Raw genomic sequence first — 24,658 nt, 5'->3', positions numbered from 1 at the left:
GCAAGTTAAATGTCTGTGAGAACATCTGTTACAAGCCTGGCAATCAGAGGGAAGAGAAGTATCAACAGAGCTGCACTCCAGGCTGTGACAGAGCTTACAGGGTCTAGACAGTTATGAGATATGTGAGACTCTTAAAAAGGAAAGAAACCAGTAAAGAAAAGCATGTGTTTTGGGTTCTGCATGGATCTATTCTGTATTTGTGTAGCTGAGAAAGCTTTAGTTCAAAATAAGTTGTATTTGGCACAAAGTGGTACTGCACACTGACAAATTGATTGTGCTCTTTTACTTAGATAAAAATGAAAATGCATGAGGCATTTTGCTTTTTTTTCCTTCTTGATGATTAAAAGCATCTACTTGGCTCCACACAGAGAAGGCCCTTGGAAATTTATATGAGACACCTGTGTGGCATTGATCATAAGCCTCAGGCTGACAGAGGCGGCTCTGCCTTGTGGAGTGTAAAATGCCAGGTCCCAGGAGGGAGTTTGGAAAGGTCTCAATAAGGGTCTGTGTGCCAGGCCTGGGTGGGACCCTTGAGTGAGAGTCTTTGAATTTTATTAAGGACTTGTCCTCAGCCACTGCCTGTTCACATCCCGGGGGTTCCATTTCCTGTGAGGCAGATCATGCCTGGCCTGGTGCAGGGAGAAATTTAGAAACATGTATGTTAGAACATAGGCATCAGCTAGCCAGCCAAGTGTGTTGGTTATTAATCTGTTCATTCATTTGCTCTTTGGCTCTGGGCCTGGCTCTATATTGGGTGCTGGGATGTGCAAGGCACAAGACACCCTGATCCCTGCCTGCTGTAGCCCTATTTGGACTCCTGCCCTGTTGGCTTAAGGATTTGCCTCCATGTAGGTCCCAGCACAGGAATGTGCTGTGAAACACAATTCCAACACCCCATTAAAGCCAAGCATTTACTTCTGGACACCGGGAAATCTGTGAGACTCCCTTAAAGGAGCAACAGATTTGTTTGGACAAAAGAAGTGTAAACAGGGTCCTGGTGAATAACCTTTCTCATGGCTGCTCCTGCTTTAATCAATCATATATTTATTGGTGACCTCATAAGTGTCTAGACTGTCTGAGCCTCTACAGGGGAGACACTGGGGGTGGTGGTGGAAAGAGAATTTATAACCCAGAGAATTTACAGCTCAGCTGAGGAAGCAAAGCTGACGCTTAGGACAGCAACCAAAGGCATGAGACAGCACATAAGTTACACGACACATGTGCAATGTGGGCCACAAAGCTGAAGGAGTCAGGTAGCGCCCTCAGGTCCAGCTTTCTGGACCTTTCTGGATTACAGAGAGGGGTATTCTGGATCCTTCTCCTGGCTGGCCCAGCTGATGCATGTGGGCAGCCATGCTTTCCCAGACCCCTGGGCTCAGGGCTGAGCAGCCTGTATTGAGGAAATGGAACAATGTTTAGGCTATTGGGACATCAAGGCTACAGGGGTGCCTCCCCTGCCCCATGGAGGTTGCCACATGCGCCATTGGTTTGCTGTCACCCACCTCTCCGTCTCCCAAGTCCTTGACTGCTGCTGCCGAACATCCTGAGAAGCTAAAAGATGCAGGTTAGTTGTTCTGCTGTCAGCAGGAGCTGAGTTCAAACTCCAGTGTTGCTTCCTATTTGCTCCATGATCTTGGGCTAGTTCCTTCTCAGGCCTTCGTTCCTAAGCATCTAAAATATAGGCTGGGAACAGCACCGGTTGCAGAGGCAATTGTGAGAGTTGCATGAGACAAGCATGTGAAAAGCCTGCAGCACAGTAGGCATACAGTACCCCATAGTGTCAGCTGCTATTGCTTCAGTTGTTGTTATTATTATAATACACCAAGTGCCAAAGTGGGCAGGTCACTGTCAGACCCCAAACTCATCTCTTTTTGAAAACTTCCAGCTCTGCCAAACCATAAAAATCCATTACTAAAATCCGAACACCACTGAGTTGTAACTCTGCTAAGCAGGGCCTGAACGCAAGCCAAGCTTTCCCTGTGCGACATCTTGCTGAAGCACCATGCCTTCCCCCCTCCACACACGCACTTCTTGTCTGGAATTGGGCTCTGGGTGAGCTCTGTGGGCCTGTGAAAGCACCCCCCTCTTCCTCTTAGCAAACCCAGCCCCTCATGAGACTAAGGCTGGGCTAAGCAAAAAGGGAAGGACTTGACATAGTTTGACATTTAATCACCAAAGATCCGGGTAGGGTTTCAGCAGGCCAAACCCACAGCACTCTATCCCTTGGGGAAACAGAGTCTGGGTGTGGCACTGTGGCTAACTGGGGGAACTGGAGGTTTATCTGACAGAAGATTCCATGAGCACTGCATAATACAGCCTCCAAACATTTGTCCTTTGCATCCCCAAAATGAGGGCCAAGGGACACTGTCACAAAAAGACAGACTTGGTTTCCAAGTAAGATTAGCCTCTACACTGCAGAGTTGAGAAAAGCTGGAACATTCTGAGGCCACGTGCTTTCCCTGAGTGTGTAGACTCAGGCTGGCTGAGCCCTGGGTGGGAATCAGGTCAAGAGGACTGGGGGTGGCTGGGGGACTCCAGACCCTGACACATCAGGACATCAGGAGATGATCACTGCCTCCACCTTCCCAAACTTCACTTCTCAAGCTGCCTCTGCTCAGCACAGCTGTGAGCCTCACTGGACCCTGGCCAGTGGCCCAGGAAGAAGCTAGGCCACCAGTCAGGGCTGGGCAGGACAACCAGGTCTTTGCACAGGCTGCTATTTGCCTTGGCCTGGGCCTTGCTCTGCCACTTCCTGGCCCCGCCTTCCTGTGGCTTATGGTTTATTAGCTCATAGCTCCAGGTGAACCCAGGCTTTGGCCCTGGAAGGCAAGCTGGGCCCAGCCTTGAGACTTTAGAGCCCCAACCTCCTCCTCACCCCTGGCAGCCCCGGGCTGCTGGCTGTAAGGGTAAGGGCATCGTCATGCAAAGGTAAACCTGAGCTGCTTTGGAGAGACTGAGGCATTGAGAGGGCTGTAACCACCCTCAGGCTAGGCAGCAAACTGTGAGGGAACCTGAGATGGAAGCCAGCACCCCTTGGTACTCCAGGCCTTTGGGAAATGCTGCCTTTAAGCCATGCTTGCTTGTGAATGATGCTGGAGGTGGTAAATCCTACTGGGGACTCTGATGCTGCCTCTGATGTCTCTATTCCACCAGACTCACAGTCCAGTGGAACTATCCACAAAGGAGGCAGGGACATTTTCACACCCATTGTTCATCGGCCTCATTTTGTACAAGGAGAATGTCATTGTTTTGTACAAGCAGGGTCCAGAGAGAATAAGGACCCAAGGTCATACAGGGTCAAAAGGTGGAGCTGGAGGCAAAGTCCAGCCCTTTCCCTAGTGGGCTTTTCCCACAGCTGCAGGCCAGGCAGGGCCTAGGTTTAGGCAGCTTTGCCCTGGAAGCTCTGGGCTCCCCATGCTGCAGCTCCAAGTGCAGGCTGCAACTTGACCCAGTCTTGCCTCAGCCCTGGAGCCTGAAGCCCAGGGAGCCATGTTGGCCCCTTTATTGCCTTTGGACAGTAGCCACATTAGGAGTGACTCTTTGACATCCATTGCTTTGGGGAGACCGTTAAGGGAGTGTGGGCCTAAGATTTGGAACCACACCCCTCCCCTGTCAAATTGATCTGTTTGCTTGTTTACATATACTCCTGGACCCCTGCTCTTGGATCTGGCACTGTTCCAGGTGCTGAGGACACAGTGGTGGCGAGACTTACAGTGAATGCAATGTCAGAATCACCTGGGAAGGAGAAGAACACTGATGCTACCCACAGAGTTGATTTCCTGTACTGTGTATGGCCTGGCTCTTACAGTTTTTAAAACTGCACACAAATGTACAGAAATTTCTTTTTAAGAAGGAAAAGGGGCTCTAGAAAGAATGTCCTCCTAAGTCGATGATGTCCCCAGAATGGTTTTAAGCAGAACACAGGTGAGACATGCCCTAGCCCACCAACCCAGGAGGTCTACCCCACCCTTGGCCTGGTCCCGGATCACTGGAGGTTCTGCCTTAGGTGACACAGGGTGAAACACAGAGTTCCGAGCACCCTCGTATTACTAGTGCCTGCATGCAAGGAGGATGTCTGGCGGTCACAGTCCTTTGCTTGCCAGGCTCTTCAGTGATTTTGCAGCTGTGTTTTTAGAATAGCTGTTTTCTTTCATTTGTAAAAACCAAAGTATCTACAGAAATAGAAGCAAGCACAGGTCTTGCATCAGTGTGTTTTCTCTCCACCCTGGCATTTTAAAGAATCAACACTGAGAGGTACTGGGTGCCTTTCTGCTGTGACTCCGTTGCTGTCATGTCCTCTCAGTGCTGGCACAGAGGTATAGAAGCCAGGTTTGCAGTCAGAAATGATGGGGCCTTTGGGCAGAGGAACCTCTCTTTTAGTCTTCGTTTAGAGACAGCAGCTGAGAGCAAGCCTGGCACCTAGGTCCCCACTCTGTCCTCAGCTCTTCTTCTTATGCCAGGCCCATTCCAGCGGATGCTGCCTGGCACCTAGGTCCCCCTGGCTGGCCCTGTGTGCTCCCTCTGTCTACCTCCCCCTCCATTTACCCACCCAATTTTTCATCTATTTCCCCTGCCAGGAGCTATCTTAAGTTCTTTGCTTTTCTTTGCCTTAAGGATAAGGAAGAGTTCACTCTGTGACCCTGGGCCCCTTTGTCCCAGAGGACCCCACGGTGTCAGCACATGCCCCAAGCCCTGTCCATCTCAGACTCCTGGGTACCTCGTTGCCTGTATTGCAGGGGTTCAAGCTGGAAGTCCTCTGCCCTGAGCCCCACACTAGCATCCGCAGCCCCTGTCCTCTTCCATCACAGACCCTCAGACCACCCCCTTCCTCCCTCTGCTCCCTCCCCTGCCTAGCAGCCAAACACCCTACACCTCAGTGGTTTTGACTCGTGGCTTATCCAGGTGCCACCACCCTTGTGAGACCCGGGCTGTATAGGTTTGATGCTGCAGAGAGATTTAACAAACACAAGATATTCAGTAAAACTGGAGACCAGAATGATGGGGACAAGAGACACAGGAAGGTGGGGCTTGGTTTGGGCCTGTTTATGTGATATGCCATATGTCATTTTTATTCACACAAAACCATCTTTCTTGAAGTAACTGGAACCTGCTCAGCTGTTGCTAACCAAATACCAAATGTTTCCCTTTTCCTCTGCTGTTCCTTCCAAGAGGCGACTGTGAGGAACTGCCCTTATCCATGATGCTATCTTGCCTTGCAAACGTCAGAGGACTTTTTCCTCAGAGCAAACCCCTGATTGTTTTTTCCAGCTTTAGCAGGAATTTTTGGGAGAAAGCTGATTTGAAATCACTTTTTCTGTTTATTGTTTCAGACCTGGAATATGGCACAGTGGAGGCCATGAGGCTTTAACCCTGTCTCCTCACATGTTTCCTGTATCGCTCTAGGCTCCATCAGCACCCCCACCAGTATCAACAGGAACCCGGTATTTTGGGGAAACAAAGTTAAATAAAATAAAATGAATCAAAATGAAATAGGCTTCCAGTTGGAAGAGATGTCCACAGGAATCACTTTTGGAGCTCCACCACCACCGTTTACCATAAACATGTGGTTTCATTTCCAAGGGCTCCGGTGTTAGCATTTCCATTTCCTCAGGAAGTCGTGTTTCGTTCTTGCTCTTATTTCTGAAATGGAACGTGCGTTTTCCTTGGCCCAAGTTCAAGGAGTGCCTGGGGCCATAGTGAAAACAGTCCCAAGCAGGTTTCGGTCATGGTCACCCCTCCAGTGCCCTCAGCCATGGCCGCTCTTTGCTCCCCTCCAGAGCAATTGACGCCAGCTCTCGGAGAGAGCGTCGGGGTGGGCAGGGCGGCCTTGCTGCACTGGGGTTTTGTGGCCGTGTGAGGGGAGCCACGCTGTCCTCGCCGCCTGTGTTCTGGCCTTTTGTTGGGGGAGATCTGGTTGCCCTCCAAGTATCCACATACCACAGACTCTTAATTAAGAAAGTATGTTCCCATTTCATGTCACTCGAAAAGAATGAAAACAATGACAGCATTTATTTATCTTCACTATCAATATCATTCCTGTTTCTAAGTCTACCAGGGGTTATGAGTCTAGAAGGAATTGCCTGGGTTGTGAGATTTTAACCTCAGGCATGTGCTGTTGGGTCACATGTGGCTTCTTTCAGAGAGGGGGCCTCCACAAAAGGCAGAGCAGCTGACAGAGCCCTACCAGCTCCCAGAGCGTGGAGTCCAGCGGCTCAGGGATAGGGGAGCTTCTCCTGCGGTGATGAGAGTTGAGCCCCCTTTGCCGGCTGCAGCCCGTTATCTTTCTGAGTCTTCAGGGAAGGAAAAGCCGTCATTTCTCAGGTCTTATAGAGCAACTGTGATCTGTTCGAGTGACCACTGTATGTACAGGAGCAACAGTGTGCTGAGACAGGGCCAGGTGCTCCCGTGCTGCTGTTAGCTCTTGACAGCAGTGGGCTAACTCTGTTGCCATTTGCAATATGAGGCAGCTGGGCTCAGGTGAAAGAGCTCCACAGCAAGCCCAGCTGCGTACCTCTCAGTGGCACCATTGCCATGTGGAGCCAGGTAGCCTGTGTTACAGGGGACCATGTACTGTGGGATGTCTTAATTGCATCACTGGCCTCTACACAGTAAACCTCCAGTTGTGAAAAACAAATGCATCTATAGACATTACCAAAATTGCCCTCAGAGGTGAGATTCAGACCCCCCAAAGGCTATGCTAGCTCTGGAAAAGTGCTCACCCAAACATGGCAGCCCTGCCTGCCTTGGAGGTACAGACAGGATGGGGAGTGCTTTGGTATTTTGGGGATGTTGGGGACACACACTTTCTAGAAATTCCATGAGAATCCTGTTTGGTTGTGGAGGTGGAAGACAAATCCTTGAGAATACCGCAGCAGCTGGCTGTGGTGGTGATGGTAGAGCTCTTCAATTTTTGCAAAGCCCTAGGTTTTCATTTTGAGTCTTCCAAATACTCTTTAATGCCAAAAGACTTACTCGTTGGTGCATTTTTTGGTTATAAGTGACTGATTCCCAGAACAAATTAGCTTAAGGGTAAAAGGAAATCTGTCGGGTAACTGAAAAGTTCAAGGGTAAGATTCCATGGCTTCGGGATGGCTGGATTCAGGCTTCATACATAAGACACTGCTTCTCTACTTTCTATAGTTTGGGCTTCATTCTCTGACAGGTTGTCTCCACAGGACCACAAGATAGCCACCGGCAACTCCAGCCATATGTGGTCCTCGGAAGGACAATACCCGTAAAAGGTTAAGGAATGATTCAGATTGATAAGGCCTAATAAGGCTCCATACCTGTCTCCAAGGTTGAGGTTGGCCTCGTCCAGAGAATTACTGCAGATAGGGGAAGGAGCAGCTCTCCTGAGAAAGGAATACAAGACCCAAACTGCCTTGTGTGTGGAGAGCAGCTCTGTTCACAATGTGGTTCATGCACTTCCTTGACTTCCAGTACTAAGTACTGAAATGCGTAGAGATGCTCAGCAGCCATTGTGGCCATGGCAACCAGAGGTATGATCAGGAACTTGTCTCATTCATCAGATCTTAGACCTGTTGAGTGTTGTCAGATTGGAGGGCAAGTTGTGAGTTTTACAAAAGAGTCAGTCTGTGATGGGTTAGAAAATTTAAAAACTGGTGCTTTCCCACAGAGAGTCCGGAGAATGTGCTAAAACACACCAGAGAATGTGCTAAAACAGACTTCTGGGTTCCACCAGGAAAATTTGGATTCACTGGGTTTAAAGTGGGGCCCGGGAGTTTGCAGTTCCAACAGGCTCCCAGGTGACATTCATTTGGCCCCATTTGGAGCAACCCTGTTCTTGGATGAGTTCACAGTTAGGATTTTCTCATTTTCTAGTTGAGGAAACAAGCTCAGAGAATTCAGATAATATGACTTTAGTTTCCTTTCTTCTTGTCTTTAGTCAGCTTTATTGAAGTATTATTATTTACAATAAAATCCAGCAACTTAAAGTATTCTGTTCAGTGACTTTTGACATAGACAATCATGTAACCATCACAGTCATGATTCAGAACATTTGTACCCCAAAATTTCCTAGTGTGCCTTTATAGTCAATCCCCTCCTCACACCCTCTCCCTACCACTGGTCTGATTTTTGTCACTATGGATTTGCCTTTTCTAGAAATTCAAATGTCTGGAATCTACAGTCAGTGTGCAAGTCTTTTCTATGTGGTCCTTTGACTTGTGTTTTTTGAGATTCATCCATGCCATATGCAAGGCTATTTCATGCCTTTTTTATTACCGAATGCCATTCCATCATATGACTGGGTCACCATTTTGTTTTTCAATTTGATGAATGTTTGGGTTTTTCCAGGGGTCCCTGGAAGGGTCTGGGCTCAACCTGGAATGAGCTTGAGTTTTCTGACTTCAGTCCTGGTTTTTTCTATTGTTGGTCACAGGCTCAGGTGACATAGACTTCTTCAACACTTAGCAGCTCTTTCCTGGTAATTTCAAGACAGCCAGGGGCTCACTGGCCCCGAGAAAGACAGAGCCAGAGAACCTGTGTCGGCACTGCATCATACAGGCCTGGAGGGCTAGAGGCTTAGAAAAAGCAGGCATCAGCACGCAAGTCAAACATGACCCTACACCTGTTCTTGTAAATGAAGTTTTACCGAACAGCCATAACCATGAGCAATTTATAGATGGTCGTGGAGACTTTTACTCCAATAACACCACTGAATAGCTGTGAGAGACCATATGGCCTTCAGAGGTCAAAACATTTACTATTAGTCTTTATGGAAAAGTTTGGCAGCCTCTGCCTTAGAACTAAAGTGGGGTAGGAGCAGAGTAGGGGATGCCAGACATGGAATCCCCACTGGGACTGGACAGAGAACTTTGGAATCCTGATTGAAACTGAGCTCCAGAACTGACCATGAATCTGGGCCTAGTCCCTCTAAATTATCTGCCTTTATGAATCTGGTACCTAAGGCGCTTGGTCTCCAAGCTGCAGAGGAACTCAGTTCCTTTGCTTACTTTAACTCCCGTTTTGGAGATGAAGAAACTGGGGCCTAACAAGGAAGTAACTTGGACCCAGTTACCCAGAGAATTAATTACTGGGCAGAGCAGAGACTGCACTCTTCCACAGTGGCATCCTTAGTCAAGGACCTGAGGTGGGCATTTTGAGAACAGACTAAGAGGCAAGGGGAGGAGGCCTAAACAAAGCCCCCAGACACTGCCAGGTGAAGGTGGCGAGGACAGGGCCCTTGGCTTTTTGCGCCCTCTGTTGGTTCAAAACTTGGTAAGTGTCCTGCCGGACCCGGCAAGGGTTGAGCCCTGACTCGATGGTCCCTGAGTGTTTCCACGTGTGTGTTCAGTCTGTTACTTTCAGCACCAAGCCCATTCACTTGCAGACCCTCTCACTTCACACAGCTTGTGATGTCTGCTCTCTCCTGCCTCATTGCCCATCCCCAAGCGATTACCACTTTCTGTCCATTTTCTTCAAGCCCTTCTTGAAGTTCTACTCAGCAGCATGCTACACTGGTCATATACCCAGTCCCAAATTTAAGAAGAGACACTCAGGATTAAAGGAACCTTCCAGTACCAAGAAACAAGAGAGCTTAGAAGTGAATTTGTTGAATTAACGAAGGCCCAAAAGAACAAAGTTAGAATGCTTGGCTGGTTTGTAGATACTTTCAGTCAGGGAACTTGATGTTTCCTTATATCACACAATAACAGCTTCTTTCTGGCTTGAAGGAAAACACCAATAAAGCATGTGCTCCAAAGCAAGATTGCCATGTTTTAGAAGAGCCAGGATGTGTGTGTGTGTGTATATGTACACAGCTGTGTATGCCGTGGATATGTGCCTGCATGTACAGCATCCCACATTCTCCCAGCTTGAGAGACAGAGAGAAAAGGCTCCTTCTCTCCTGGTGCTTGTCCTCAGCAGCTTGACGGCCCACACTGGGGAGCAGGGCTGTAGGCAGCCCCTTACCACCTAGGTTTCTGCAGTGCAGCCAGTTTCCACTGCTAACACAGAGCAGAAAGGCCCTGCCCCAAGCATGCACGGCAGAGCTCCTCATGACCCAGCTGCATCATCTGAATGTGCATCTGGAGTTTGCTCTTGCCACAACAAGAACTTGGTTTGCACCTCCCTGTCACTTGATCATCCCCAGATTCATACTCTTCCTCCTTTTGCTTCCTTATCCACCTTTAAATGAACTATAAGCATTGTGTTTTGATTTCCTTGTTGTTTTGGGTGCTTCCTCAGAGGATGGCCTCATTTACCTTTATTGAGGCTAAGGAAAAATCTGAAAAGATGATTACAGGTCCTTTTATTTCTTCCCTGACTTCCAGTGAGCATCTCCCTTGCCTGGGATTCTCTGTACAGTTGGGAGAGTCACAGAACTGAGGTGCTGACAGCTTATGTCAGAATCACATGGTGTTTACTGTGCTGTGCGTTTATAACAGCCTTGTTTCCATACTGACAGCAAATGCCATATGGAGAGGGAGAAATCCTGTCAGATAAACTCTTAAGGAATCACAATATGGTTCGAGAAATCTCATAATTGCTTTTGGAAGTGGGGAGAGTTACCTTCCTCAAATCACATAAGAGGCACTGCGCTCTCTCCTGTAATTGAATAAAACAGTTTGACACAGGTAATTTACTTTGGTTCTGTGTTTGTGCTGGGAGAGCTCTACTGATTGGGAAAGGATGCAAAGGTTTGTTTCCCTCCCCCCGGGGACTCGAGCTGAGTGGGAGGCAGAGAGCAGTCAGGCTGTGCTGCCAGGCCTCACTAGAACAGGTGCAGGCTGCAGACCTGTCACGGGCTGCTGAGGCCAGTTTCCCACTGGGGCTGACAATAACACTCATCTAACTTGACATTTTATAACGGTCACTTGGAATCTTGTCTGCTCACCCACACACAGCCCTGCTGCCCTTTCTGACCAGGTAGTCCGCCCCCAGCCCCCTCAGAACCTGGCACACACTGAGTGAGGTTAAATACACGTTGGAGTGGCTACTCAGGGGCCATCTGTGCTTGGAGAGGTGGAGCCTGCTCCCACGCTGAAGGGCAGAGCTAAGGCAAGAGGCCAGGGCTAGTCTGAGCCATCAGACCACTTGTGGGGTGAGGCCTGAGTCGGGGATTTGGCAGGTGATCATCCCCATTGATCAAAGTATCCACTTGAGAGAAGGACATTTTTGAGTCTCCAACATGTAATACATACAAAATGAACTCCTACAAAATAGTTCCTACCCTCAGACCACGTACCCTGGAAAGGCGCACTGTGAGCTTTCTTTCCATTCCAGGAGACAGACACCAGTGCCATTGATGAAGCAGTGACCCCGTCAGCTAAGTAGTCATCCAGGCCCAGGCCTGACCTCAATGAAGCACCTTCAAGGGCTCCTCTCTTCTCCACTCAGCAGCTTTCCTTTCATTCATTCTCTGTGGACTCTCCCTGCCTAGAAGGAGAGTCTGTCTGGTTCTGAGGTATTGTCACCAAGTATCTATCCAGGAAGTTACGGCAGAAGCCCATTAAGGACTTCAGGGCCCATTCAGGACACATGCCTTGACCTCACTGGCTAGGACCAAGTCTTGGACCTCTCCTTGAACCTACCATGGTGGTCAGGAGACAGAGGCCTCCGACTGGCAATACCTGAGTCACATGCCCATCCTTGACCTCAAAGACTTTGATTGACTGGGGCCAAATCATGTGTCCATCCTTGAACCTCTCCTTGTGACTGGAGGATAGAAGACTGATTGATTGGCTGGGGCTGAGTCATACTCATCTCCAGAGCTTCAGAGTCATCTGCTTCCAGAACCAGAAGGCTTGGGCAGGATTTTTTCAGACTTGGGGAGATGAGGTTCCCTAAAAGAAGGGAGATGGCACAGATCTCAACAACCCACATCCAAGATGACAATAGCAGTATTTATTAAGCATTTCCTATGTGACGGGCTCTGGTTCGCGTGCTTTCTATGCATTGTTGTATTCAGTCCCCATGATGGTCTTGGAGACATGTACTCTTACTGTCCCCAGCTTCTAGATGAGGGAACTGAAAGGCAGTCAAGTCGGTTGCCCCAGATTATACAGCCAGTAAGTGGTGAAGCTTGAACACCAGTGTAGTAGCCCCAGAATCCACATACAGCTCCTTGCCTGCAAGTCCTGTGAACACACCCCTTGGGACCTGAGAGTGGAAGTAAGCTGGCAGGATGATTGTGCTCAGTTCGCTTCCCTCGGCCTGTATCTCCAGAGAACTCCTTTCTAGAGGACGCTGATCTGATCCTTCCATACCCAGCAAAGATATAGTCCTTCTTTCCAGCCGAGTCACTGTTCTCCAGCTCTCACAGTTTCCAATGCAACTGCAAATGGGAAGGCCTAGTGTCAGTACTGCTCAGGAAGAACTTCTTACCAGGATTCCAGAGAGGGCCCTTGTCTCAACTCCAAACATGTGCTTTTGGTTTTTAGAGGAGGAAACTAAGGCCCAGAGAGGGTGAGTGAGGTATTTGAAATAACAAAGCAACTCAAGGCTAGCACTCCCATCTCTGGGCCTCAGGGCTGGGAGGCTTGGACTATTTCCTCTGCAGAGCCCTCAGCTACTGAGTTCGCTGTGGGTGGGTCAGTTCCTGTCTCTGTGAGTGTAGCTCCTCAGCAGGAAAAAGCTAGTTTTGAAGCATCCTAAAAAGTGGGCTTTTCTTCGATGGGGTAAAACCTGATTTTTTTTTTTACTGTATTCATTAGGATGCTTTGTATTATAAGTAATTTGAAAATTTTTCAAACTGTCCTAAACAAAGAGAATGTGTTGCCTCATAAATAAGCTTTTCAGATGTGGTTTGGGTGGCAGGCATGGTTTGATCCAGAGAACTATGACATCACCAGGGGGTTGGCTCTGCCTGTTCATTTTTCCAGCTCTGACCTCCTCCTGGAGTAAGCCTCATCAGCACAGCTGCCTTTCTCAGTAAAAGGCCTCACTCACACACCAGCCTCTGAGGGAGAGAGCACCTCTGCCCCAGCTTCCACTGCAAGGTCTTCAGTTCATCTGATTGGATGGGCTTCGGTCACATGCCTGCCAGCTCCTCCAGTTGCCAGAATCAGGGAAAGTGACACACAGATTGGCCAGTCAGGGGGCACAGCCATAGTCTCCAGAACCACCTGTATCTCCATATAGCATCAGGGCTTTGGAAAGGCAGAGGGGGTGGGGAATAGATGCTGGTTGATGACTGGAGTCTTCTGTTCCTGCCTTGTCTCTCTAAGCCTGCAGAGCCTGTGAGATGCATAGGGCCCCAAGAGTTGGCCATTACCTTGCTCCATCCACCCGGGGCTGTAGACCCAGGTATAGGCTGACAGGATAGCCCTACCTGGCCCTCTCCTGGGTCTCACTGTATTCTTTTTGTCTTGTCTCTAGACAGAGATTACTGCAGTTTATGTGACAAGCAGCCAATTGGGAGGCTACTTTTCCGACAGTTCTGCGAAACCAGGCCTGGGCTGGAGTGCTACATTCAGTTCCTGGACTCAGTGGTAAGTCCCTGCTCCTGAGGGGCAGCCCTGGGTCGTCCAGGTTCAGGGATCATTTTTGCCCAAAGGACTGAAAGCTAGACCTCATGGTTTAGCAAGCCGAAGAGTGAAGTCATTGCTTAAGGAACTGGGGAGTTGGGGCCGGGGATTTAGCTCAGTGGTTCCGTCTCCTGCCTCCCAAGTACAAGGACCCAAGTTCGATCCCAGGTACCAAACAAACAAAAAAAACCCCTAGCTTTAAAAAAACAAAAACAAAAAGAAACGGGGGAGTTGGGTGACTTTCCTGACAGCCTGAGGTGACTCTGGGATTCTGTGGCCCTTCCCCCGCTGAGAACTCATTTGATAAAATCCAAACCTGGTATGTCTCTGTTTACTGGCTTACTGCCTGCTTCCCCACTAGATTCTGGCTCCCGGGCTCAAGGGTTCCTCTTCACCCTGACCCAGCACAGTTCCTGGAAGACACAGGCATCCAGGGAATGTTTGTGGAACAGATGTGCACTGGCTGTTTCAAGCCAGTCTGATCGATTGGTCACCGGCTCAGATGGCCCTGCCTGATGCTGTGAGGGTTTCCTGCAGCTCCACATCACTGGTGCCATTCATTTCTTCAAAAGATGCCTTGATGTGCATGCAGGAGCTTTTAGGACAGGATGTGGAACTATCCCAAGACCCTCAGACCTTGCCCAGAAAGGCACAGCCCTCTTCCCGGCCAGCTGCCCTTTGGGTTTTTATCTGAGGAAGGAGAAGAGGTGGAGAGGCAAGGAATGGTGCAGGGGCCCGGATGCGTCCTTGGCTGCAGCCACCCCAGCTCTGTCCCAGTTTGGGGGATGGCCCTCTAGGGCTCAGGTTTCTGTGTCTCTTCAGGGTCTTCACGTGACTCTCTCCCACCCACAAGCTATACTGCCTGTGGGATGTCACCAGCAGAGTCACTCAGGCCTCTTCAACGTCAGTGTGTCCAAAACGTTCAGAACCTTCTCCTGGGCCCCCAAAGCTCCCAACCCTGACATGTTCCCTATTCCAGTGACTCACACTCCATAGTCACCCTGTCACCAGATGAGGACCTCAACTTAGCTTGACTCATGTCACAGAAACAGAATTTCAGGACACGTTTTACTAGACAGAGTTAAAAGTGAGGGAGAATAGGAAAAGGCTCCAGTTTGAGCACCTGGAAGGGGCTTGTTCTGATACAGAGGTTCAGACTCGCCCACTCACAAAGGCAAAAGCCAGTTTTTAAGGATTAGCCAAGGTGCTCCTGTTTGGTTTTTTGTTTTGGTTCTGGGTATTGAACTTGGGACCTTGTGCTTGTGAGGCAGGTGGCAGAACCACTAAACTAAATCCCCAGCCGCAAGGTGCTCCTGTTTGGGACAGGTGATCTGCACTGGTGATCTTGTGGCTCTCCTTTTCCTGGAATCCAGGTGACCACAGGTCAGGACAATGGCTGCAGACTTCTAAGCATCCTACTAGGGAAACTGGATGTTACACAAAACTGGCAAACGAGTATCCCTGCAAACCTTGAAAATTACTTCAGTTACTCCTATTCTGGTGCCCTTAGTCTTGAAGGGGGATGAGATAGACTAAGTAAATTTAGGGCTAATAATCTTGTTTTCCCAACTTTTCCTAAATGATTAACATTCCTACATGTGGAGCTAAGGAGGAATCTGACCCAGAGTTTTATAGAAGACAAAAAACTGTTCCCTTGTTTCCTTCCTGTCTTTGTATCTTCTATCCTACTCAAGCCTGAAGTCTTTGCGCTGTCCCTGACTCTCCCTGTCCCTCATCTTTCCCCCACCATCAAGACTTCCCCCAAGACTGTGCGCTCCTTGGCCTCCAGGCCCGATGCTTTTCCAATAAGCTCTTCCTGGGTTCTAGCACAGGCCTAGTAATTATAGTTCTCAACCTTGGCCAGGCATTAGAAATTCCCCAGGGGTACTTAAAAACTACCAGCACCTGAGTTGAAGCCCAGACTAATGAGTTTGGATCTCTAGGGGTGAGGCCTAGTGTTTTTATAACTTTTTATTATGAAAATTTTCAAAGCTATAAAAAGTAACAGTTCAGGCGAACAGTATGATGAACCCCCACACGCCCTTTAACCCACCTCAACAATTATCAACTCGGATAGCCAGTCCTATTTCACCGGGCCCCATGCTCTCCTCAGCAGCATTTTGTAGCAAATCTCAGATATCATATTATTTCCTCCGTGAACTTCTCAGTATGTATTTCTAAATAATAAGAGCTCCTAAAAACAACAACAACTAACCACAGTACAGTAGTACAATAATAATCACACCTTAATAAAATATTATCAAACATTAGTGTTCAAATTTCTGCTATTCTCATTCATTTTATAAATTTGTGTTTTAGCCTCTGAACTGGTCTGGGTAGGGCCCACACACGGTGATCGGGCGATCATTTTCTTGGCTCCATGCCCTCTTTTAATCACCTCCCTCTGTGATGTGTTTGTCATTCCTCTAGAGTTCCTCCAGTCACTTAATAGGTTCCTCAGAATTTCTTTTGTAAATCACTTAGTTGGGATTTAGTAACTTGATTAGATTCAGTTTCCCATGTATGTTGGGGGTGTGTGTGTGTAACTGACTTCATAAGTGGTTTCATGATGCTTTTCTCCCCAGGGTACAACGGGGGTGGGGTGGGGCGGGGGGCGGAAGAGGAGAGAAAGGAAAGGTGCAGAGTGGTCCTCCTCATCCTTAGTGGTCCTTCCCGGTGTCATTGTAGGCCAGTGGGAGCCCCTTCATGTGGCTTCTGAGACCCCAATTAGAGCCCAGCAGTCATTGATGGCTCCTTCCTGTCAGGTATGACAGTGGTTTACACTCATCTTGTACTACAGTCCATTGTTTCACTGAGGAACCCCCAGTTTTTTTTCCTGGAAAATGGCACTGGTGACTTCAAGGTGGCACTAGAGTTGCTTATTATCATTAGATAAGCTGTTGCTTCTAGAGGATACTGGCATTTTTCAAATTTCCCATGACTTTAATGTGTACCTGGGGTTGGGAAGCCCTGACATGTAAGATAAAGCCCAGGATTCACTGCCAGGCCCCTTCCTGCCCTTTCATCTTCAGCCTTTACCAGAGTCTTTTCTAGACCCCTGGTTCTGGCCCTAGCACCTGCTCATGGGGGCTGTGACTTGCCAGACCAGCTGAGGCCTTCTGGAAGTGAGGAGCCACTGCAGGGTTTTAACAAAACCATGAACAACGTAGTCTGACTTAGGTGTTTAAAGGATCCTGCCGGCTTCCCTATTGGAGACAGTTTTCTGGGGCAGGGAGATCTGCTAGGAGGCTATTACAGCGACTCAGTGAGAGTGGGTGATGTTGGAGCCAGCATGCGAGCAGTGGTGAGATGTTGTTGGACTGGGCACATCTTCTGAAACCAGAGTTCAGTAGTTCCTGGTGGACTGGGAGTGAGAAGAGTTAAGGATGACTTGGAAGTTCTGATCTGAGCAACTATATGGACGGAGTAAGGTTAAGATTGAGGAAAGATCACACTGGGAAAATCAAGGGCTTCGTTCTAAGCACTGAGCTTCTCAGTGCTTTGTTGGAGAAGTCTAGCAGGTACCCAAGTGGTGACATTCCAGGGGAGATGGCTGTCCATATCTGGAGCTTGTCTCTGGGCTGGAATAGAAAGTTGGGACTTGTCAGCGTAGAGCTGGGCTGTAAAGCCATGGGCTGGGGGAGCTCACCCGGGAGGTGAACATGGATGGGGCCAAAATAAGGACTGGAGACAGAGCGCAGGACCGAGGGCTGCTCCTCCTCTGGAAAAGATGAGGTGGTGGTGCTTTGGGACCTGTCTAGAGAGTTGATGAGGCAGAGCAGGGTGAGGCTGAGCCCAGGAGCCAGTGGAATTTTCCAGCCATGTGTTCTGTTAGATGCTCATAGTTGTTTGAGCAGGGAAAATAAAGTGTAGTGTGATGGTGCCCATTTTCATTCTGGTTGTGCTGTCCTCTCCTTTCTCTGGGCCTGCACAAGGAACTGTTTATTGGAAAGGAGATGTGAGTCTGGCTCCTGTGTTAATGCGCTAAGCACTCTTTGCACACGCTACTGTAACAAAGCCGCTGCTCACCACTTGGGAGAGGCTGCCCGGCCCCTCTACACTTTCATCTCCATCCCCGGGAATCAGGGAGGCCTTTTCTTCACCCATCTTAATGTCAAATGAGCAGCCTTTGCACACCTCTTTTACGCATGCAGACTTTATTGAGTTTTCCTTCTGGTCTAAAATCCATTTTTTCTTCCATCCTGACTGGAACTGAACCCAAGGAGGGAGGAGGTGGCAGTGTCCCTGGTTGTGTTGTACTGCCCCGGGTGCTCCTGGTCTTAGCCAGTGCCATTCACACCATGCCCACCTCTCCCCATTGCATTCCCACCAAGTGAAGTTTGTTAAAAATAACCTGTTCTGGTTGGGCCTCAATATAGGCCCCAGAAAGGCTTCCTTCCCCCTCCAGTCTTAGTATCTGCATTTCTTTTTTTTTGATACCAGGGGTCGAACTCGGGTCCTTGCACTTGTGCAGCAGGCGGCGAAACCACTGAGCTAAATCCCCAGCCCAGTATCTGCATTTCCTGAATCAAGTAGAAGCAGTAGCTGTTTTTAAACAAGGTCTGAGTGGTTTTCTGGGCAGCGGAACTGTGTGTAATGCAGCCTCGAGTCCGGGCTGGCCAGGTGCTTCTGTTGCCTTCCCATGGAGAAACGAGAACCATGACCAAAGTTAAGGCCATGACTAAGTCTGGTCTCTCGGAGGGCAAAGAGGTTTTGGCCAGCTGGCCAGGGGTAGAAAGGGGCTCAGGCTATGGTTAACCCCATGGCCAAGAGGATCTTCCCACAGGTATCTTCAGGATAAATGGACTTCTCCCTGTCCTGCTTTCGAGGCCCTTGTCACATGCTGGCTTATTTGAAACTCTCATGTCTCCGTGCTTGGATGAGACCTAAAGTTTTTAAGTCTCTTCATTTTGACAGTGAGGGAAGTTTGGCGGATACTTAATACATACTCATTGGGGGTCACCTATATGCAGTGGGGGACTGGATGGTGAAAACGAGAGGCAAGTTCTTGACCTCATGAAGCTTAACTTTCTGGTAAAATAAAAAAATCGAAAAGTAAATAAGGAAATTTTTTAAATGAAGTAAGCAACACCAGTTATGAGTTTAGATACCTATTAAGTATTAATTATCTCACAGCAGAGCGGCTCAAAGCAACCATAAACAATTTCTGATCTTACAGTTTTTATGGGTTAGGAGCTCGGGGATGCCGTAACTAGGTGCTCCTGGCTGAAGGCCTCTTGAAGGTTACATCAGGATATTGAGTTACTCACATGCTGTCAAGTTAGTGCTGGCTGTTGGCCTTAGCTGGCCTCCTGCTGGCCTTCTCCATCAGCTTGCTTGAGTGTCCTCACACCATGGCTGGCTTTCTCCAAAGCGAGTGACGCAACAGAGCATGGTAGAACCTGAAATGTCTTTTATGACTCAATCTCAAAGCCTCCCCACTCTCTTTTCCCTATAGTCACACTGGTTGGTTACTGAGGTTAGCCCTAGTCAGTATAGGAAGAGACTTTTCCAGAGCAGGAAGGAAGGATTATCATGGGCCATCTAGGAGGCTGGTGACTACAGATGTCAGGTTACAACAAATAAAATCTCCTAAATGCTAAAGGCATTCCAGGCCATTCATTGGGCTGGAACTATAGAAGGTCACATGAAATTTGTGGGCTGTCAGTTAGTTTTAGATATGCCCGATTATCTGAACTTCTTTTCCAAAATGATCTGCTCTGCCTACCAAGGGAACTAAGTATTCTGCTTCTCTAGCCAATGACCCACATCTTGTATTTGTCTTTATCTCTCATCATTGTTCTGACTTCCCAAAAGGGAGAGGCCAGAGGATGATAATAATTCTTCAGCTGCACAAAGAGACTCATGCCAATGGATCCTTCCTCTAGAATGGATGGACTTGAGAGGAAGCCTTCTGGTAGAGAAGACCTGAGATAGAGCACCTGAGCATGGTGACTGCCATGTCTCCTACCATGACTGGGACAGCCAGTCAGCCCTGTGGGATCATAAAGCCACCCCATCACCACTGCAAACGTGCACATGCACACATACGTGTACACACAGACACACACACACACACACACACACACACACACACAGATGAGAGTTCATTCTGTTAGGGCTAACATCCCTGGTTCCCAACTCATCCTGGGTCCCAGGAGGCAAGAAACAATTTTGCCTGATCCAGGTTAGGTTGGAGTTCTTTTCACTTAGAACCAAAGAAGCCTCAAAGAAAGTCAGAGGCCTTTGTCTGTATGATGTCTTGAGCTTTGGTTGGGGATGAAAATAGGAAACTCACTCTGGGTGAGGAGGTAAAACAGCTAGACAGGGACAAGAATGGCAGTCACACGGAGCTGAGGCCGAGGCTCGGGAGGAGAAGGACGAGGCAGACAGAAGGAGGAGCAGCACATCCTCTCTGCCATGGGACTGTGACAGCTGCTGGGGCTTACAGCCTCCCCTGAGAGAGCTGTGGTGCCCTTTTCCTCCTTCCTTCTGTTCAGTTCTGCCTCTAGCCAGGACATGACTCAGAAGCCAGGGGCTGGGGGCTGTCAGAAAGGTCTAAGGTTACCTAGGGGTCACTCTGTCTGTCCCCTCATCTTGGGCAGGGCCGCTCTTCTCTTCCTTCACTGGTCCCACCTCATTTGTTACCCTAAGGTGGGCAGTGAATGCCCCGACTCAGGCTTGAGAAGGCTGTGCAGATAGGATCCCAGGACAGAGGACAGTCTGTTTGCCCAGGCAGGCACAGGCTTTGGGGATAGCCAGCCCATCTGACCCTGAGGCCATACAGTACACCCCTTCATACAATGGTTCTGCATCCCAGAGGCACCCACCTGCGGCATTGCATGGCTGTCAGTGGGTTCTGGCGGGAAATAGAAGCCCTCCAACTCCCAAGTGCAGGCACCCTAGGAAGGGGTTAACAAAGTACCCACAGGATAACAAAACCAGTGGGGGCTGATATAGTGACCCTGAGCCATCCCAGTTGTTAATCTGCAGGGACAAGGAAAGGAGCTGGCTTGGGAGGAGGCTGGCCTATCGAAGCTGGGTGTCTTGAAGGCAAGGCAGGAGCCACAGAAAAGTGCCCCACCTCATGCACTCCATCCCCACATCTGTGTGGGAAAGGGCAGAGGGTGCTTGGAAGGGCAGCCCTTGCAGTTAGCATAGGCAAGGTGCTGGGGCCCGTGTGGGTGGACTCGGCTGTTTCTCCAGAAAGGGAAATCACACTGCCAACCACGCGCATGACTGGCCCCTGCCTCGTGGACTTTGGAAAAGCTGACCACATCAATAATTATAGAAGCTGGAGGTGGCCAGACCACAAGGCTTCTCTGACTTCATCTTCCTGCCAGGCAGGAGAAAGTCTCCAGGGAGAAGGAGGTGACACCAACTCTATTCGGGCCAAGTGGAATCCAACGCAAATGCTGTTCTTCAAACCAGCACAGCTCCTTTGAACATGTGGCAGATCCCAGAAGTCATGTGACAGAAAGGTGTTTTCAACACCAGGACCTACGTTCACTGGCATTTTCTGAGACTAATGATACAAGAAGTGTAGGCCAACAGCATGAAATGCCAGCTTTGTAAACAGGGATGCCCGTGAATGCTTACACTCTTGGTGGGCACAGCAGTATGGGGAGTGGGCCAGGGATTTAGCTCAGTGGTTATGCCACCTATCTTGCAAGTGCAAGGACCCAAGTTCAATCCCCGGTACCAAAAACAAAAACAAAAAAAAGAAGTATGGGGAGTGCTTTGCTCCCAAACCTCGGGTAGCCTTCTGCTTCTTGTGTCAAGGAAGCACCTGCTCTTTGTGTTTGGTATAAGACACGGTGCGAAGAGAACCCCATTTTATGGTGCCTGCCTTGGTTGGCACCCAGGTATCTGGGAGGAGACATGCCCTCCGGGGCTGAGGTGTGGCTCAGTGGTAGAGCGCTTGTCCAGTATACATAAGGCCCTGGGTGTTTGCCACGACCACCAGAGAAACAGAAAGAGGTGGGGGATGTCCTCCAAGGGCATTGGGCTCTGGCAGGGAGACGGGTCAAATGAGCAGAAGAGCAGAGAGGACTGTAGGATCTTTCTGTTCAGCGAGAACAAGGCCGATTGCCCTCCCTGGAGGCAAGGGTACCCTTGTGCACATGGAGTTCAAGGGACATCCCTTGTCTTGGGTTTTCCTCTTCTTTTTGTTGAATTCATCATCTGGCTGCCGTTTCCCAAGCCAAACCTGATTGTAAAATTCTGGGCTGTTGGTACAAACTCTTATTTGTTGTTTCCATTTTCTCCCAGTACTGGGCAAGGGTGTTCCCCAGAGCAGCGGTTTCCAGCATGATCTCACCCACTGACCCATCTAGCCCAGCTGCCATGGGCCTTCTCTCTGTAGATGACTTCTCAGAACTTGTGCCTGCTGCGCCCCAGCCCCTCTGGGGAGTCATTGTGGAGATGTGCCTGTCACTTCAGGTACCATAATGAGTGTGAGGAAACCCAGTTGAAAGCCTTCTGTTGGTTTTCTGCCTCCCGAAACTGACGCTTCTCAAGTGGTAGTGGCCTGACATGGACTCTTCAAAGAAAGGCCCTTTGATCCCAGGCTGGGGATGCCTGTCCCTGAGTGCTCCGGCTGCATCTCTGCGGAGTCGCACACCCATCCAGCCTCTGCTGGGAGGCAGCTGACCTGAAAGTAATGTTATTTTTTTTCATAACCTGGGTTTTAGAACCCAGAGCAATTATATTTTCAGCTGGTTATTGAGGCTGATCTGTGAGCCTAGGCCTCCATTTGCTTAAATAGAGCCGCCTTCACAGATATATTTTGGGACAGTGAAAATCCAGTGTTTGGGATGGGATTGAGTTACCCCAAAGGGGATCGACTGTTTGTCTAGGGCCTCAGCCTGCAAAGCAGTCTGGCTGCATTCCCCTGTGTCAGGGCCAGCAGGACACTGCATGTTTCTCTGCTCACAGAAGCAGGGGTGGTAGGGGCTCTAGAATGCTCAGCTCCTTTCGCAAGGAAGTGCTGTCACTTTGCCAACTCGATTGTATTTGAACCAATTATTTGGCCTCTCAGAGCCTCACTGTCTCCATCCATAAATTGGGAATAATCACACCTGCTATGGAGCTTTACATAGTGCGTCTGTGTGCAGATGTGTGTGTGTGCAAATGAGTTTTAGGAGATTTGGGGGAGCATGGAAGAATATAACAGGAAAAGGGCGCGAAGAGCCATTTTCTTCCTTTTTTTTTTTTGCCATTTTCTTCCTAAGTGTCTAAAGGAGTCATCAGTCAAATCAGATGAAATCACCAAGACAGCCTCAGTCCCTCAGGCTCATCTTGATGGGTAGGAGTGGGCTCCAGGAGAGACCGGGCAGCACTGCAGGAGTCGGGCCAGCAGGCCAGGCCTCACCTCCTGGTACTGGCCCTGTGATCTTGAGCAAGTCCTTTCCTCCACTGAACCTCAGTGGCCTGCTCTGAAAGATGAGGGCTTGGGTTCCTTCTGGGACCACAGCCCCATCACCCTGGGATCCTAGTAGTCATAGGGTTCATGTTTATTGGAGAAGATTGTGACTCTTGGCTGTCTCATAGAAGAGAGACAGCAGGACCAGGAAACTTGCTTGCTGTCCCTCTGTGTACCTTCCAAATCTTTCCTGCCCTTTCCCTTTTTCCAGGTGGGTCTCTTAACCAGCCTAGCTGTGAAGTTGCCTAGAATACCAGAAAAGGTCTGGGTGTCTAACTGCACAGTGGGATGTTTGGTCACTTCCGGTGTCTCTTTTTCAAATAAGGGTACTGTGGGGCTGAGCCTGACAAATCCTTGGGTTTGAAATGGTTATGAACAATTTGCAATTAGCTGCTTTGTCTAAATGAGCAGGCAGATTCATTCAGGCTTCTTCTTAACTTGAGGCCTTTCATCCACTTGGCAAGTGCATCAGATATGAGTGAAGGAGCCCCTCTTAGGTCAAGGAAAAGAAAAGTCTGATTTCAGAGGCCTCCCTTTCAGTTCCTTGGTGGTGTTGAGAAGGAGCTCTCTGCTTGGACATTGGAGTCCCAGCCCTGCCACCCCTGGCTGCATGACCCTGGGCAAGTGGCTTTCCAGTTCGGAGCCTCTTCATCTCAGTATCCTATCCTGATGATGGCATAGAACAGGAACTTCTGCTCACTTGAAGCCCTACCCCAGCTCTGGTGAGATTCATTTTCTTTTGTTTTGTTTTTCTTCTCCAATACTGGGGATTGGACCCAGGGCCTTCACACTGAGCTACATCTTCAGCCCCGCTTTTTTTTTTTAATTTTGAAACAAGACCTTGCTAAGTTACCCAGGTTGGGCTTGAACTTCTGGTCCTCTTGCCTCAGCTCCCTAGAATGCTGAGATTATAGGCACCATGCTCAACTTCCTTGAACACAGGAAAAAGGCAAGAAGAGAGAGCCATATTCTTTCCTTCACAGTGTTCGGTTTGTAAACTGAAAGGCTGGAGAAAATAAGGCATGCGTAGTATTATTCTCCTTGCAAGGTGTAATAATCACAATGGTGATAATTGTGCCCACTGTTAAATGATTATTATGTGCCGGTCCCAGGCTGAGGGCTCTGTCCTTTCTATCTGCACAGTTGCCCTACACATAGGTGCCACTAGTGTTGGACCCCTGTTCATTTTATAGAGTGGCTGTGCAAATCATTTCAGGTCTTGTAGTTTGCAAGGTCTCAGTGACCGAAAGCAGCCTTTCCGTGGTCCTCCAGTTAGGTGGTCCTTATTTTCCAGTCGTTTCCTCTGATTCATCTAAGTTGGTACTTCTTAAACCCATTTGCCCAAATGCTGGCTCTCCTGACCTGCTGGACAGTCTGTTCTGCTCAGGGCATCGGAGTTTGCTTGATGCTCCCAGTGGTTCTGATGTGCAGTCCACGTGGAGAGCATTGTCTTAAGAGCCAGCATCTTGTGGCGAGTGTAGAATGGACCAGATGTTAGGCTCTTGGCCAGGTCTTGCTCCCTTAGCAGGCCTTAGTTTCCCACCCTGCAGAAGATCAGCTAGGTGGCCTCCAGGGTGTTCTTCTGGGGGCTCTGAGATTCTGTAACCCTAAGAAGCTCTCGAGCAAATCTGTTATTGTTCCTTTTCTTCTTCCATTTTAGGCAGAATATGAAGTTACTCGAGATGAAAAACTGAGAGAGAAAGGGAAGGAAATTTTGACCAAGTACCTCGCCCCAAAGGTAAGA

The 24,658-nt window shown here is 49.0% G+C and overlaps 1 protein-coding gene across 1 annotated transcript in view; it reads left to right on the top strand.

Annotated features, from left to right (window-relative positions):
- The window catches only part of Grk5 (G protein-coupled receptor kinase 5), a 221,401-nt gene that overhangs the window by 145,417 nt on the left and 51,326 nt on the right, over positions 1–24,658 (top strand). Inside the window, exons 3-4 of the mRNA XM_004838829.3 lie at positions 13,342–13,454; positions 24,575–24,652. Coding sequence (XP_004838886.1) covers positions 13,342–13,454; positions 24,575–24,652 — 191 coding nt within the window. The remainder of the gene's footprint in view (positions 1–13,341; positions 13,455–24,574; positions 24,653–24,658) is intronic.

This window comes from Heterocephalus glaber, unplaced genomic scaffold (assembly GCF_053883595.1).
Source record: "Heterocephalus glaber isolate CG9 unplaced genomic scaffold, H.glaber_assembly_v1.0 deba00001497, whole genome shotgun sequence".
NCBI lineage: Eukaryota > Metazoa > Chordata > Mammalia > Rodentia > Bathyergidae > Heterocephalus > Heterocephalus glaber.
Note: the sequence above shows the minus strand (reverse complement) of the source record. Positions and strands in the feature narration are given on the sequence as shown.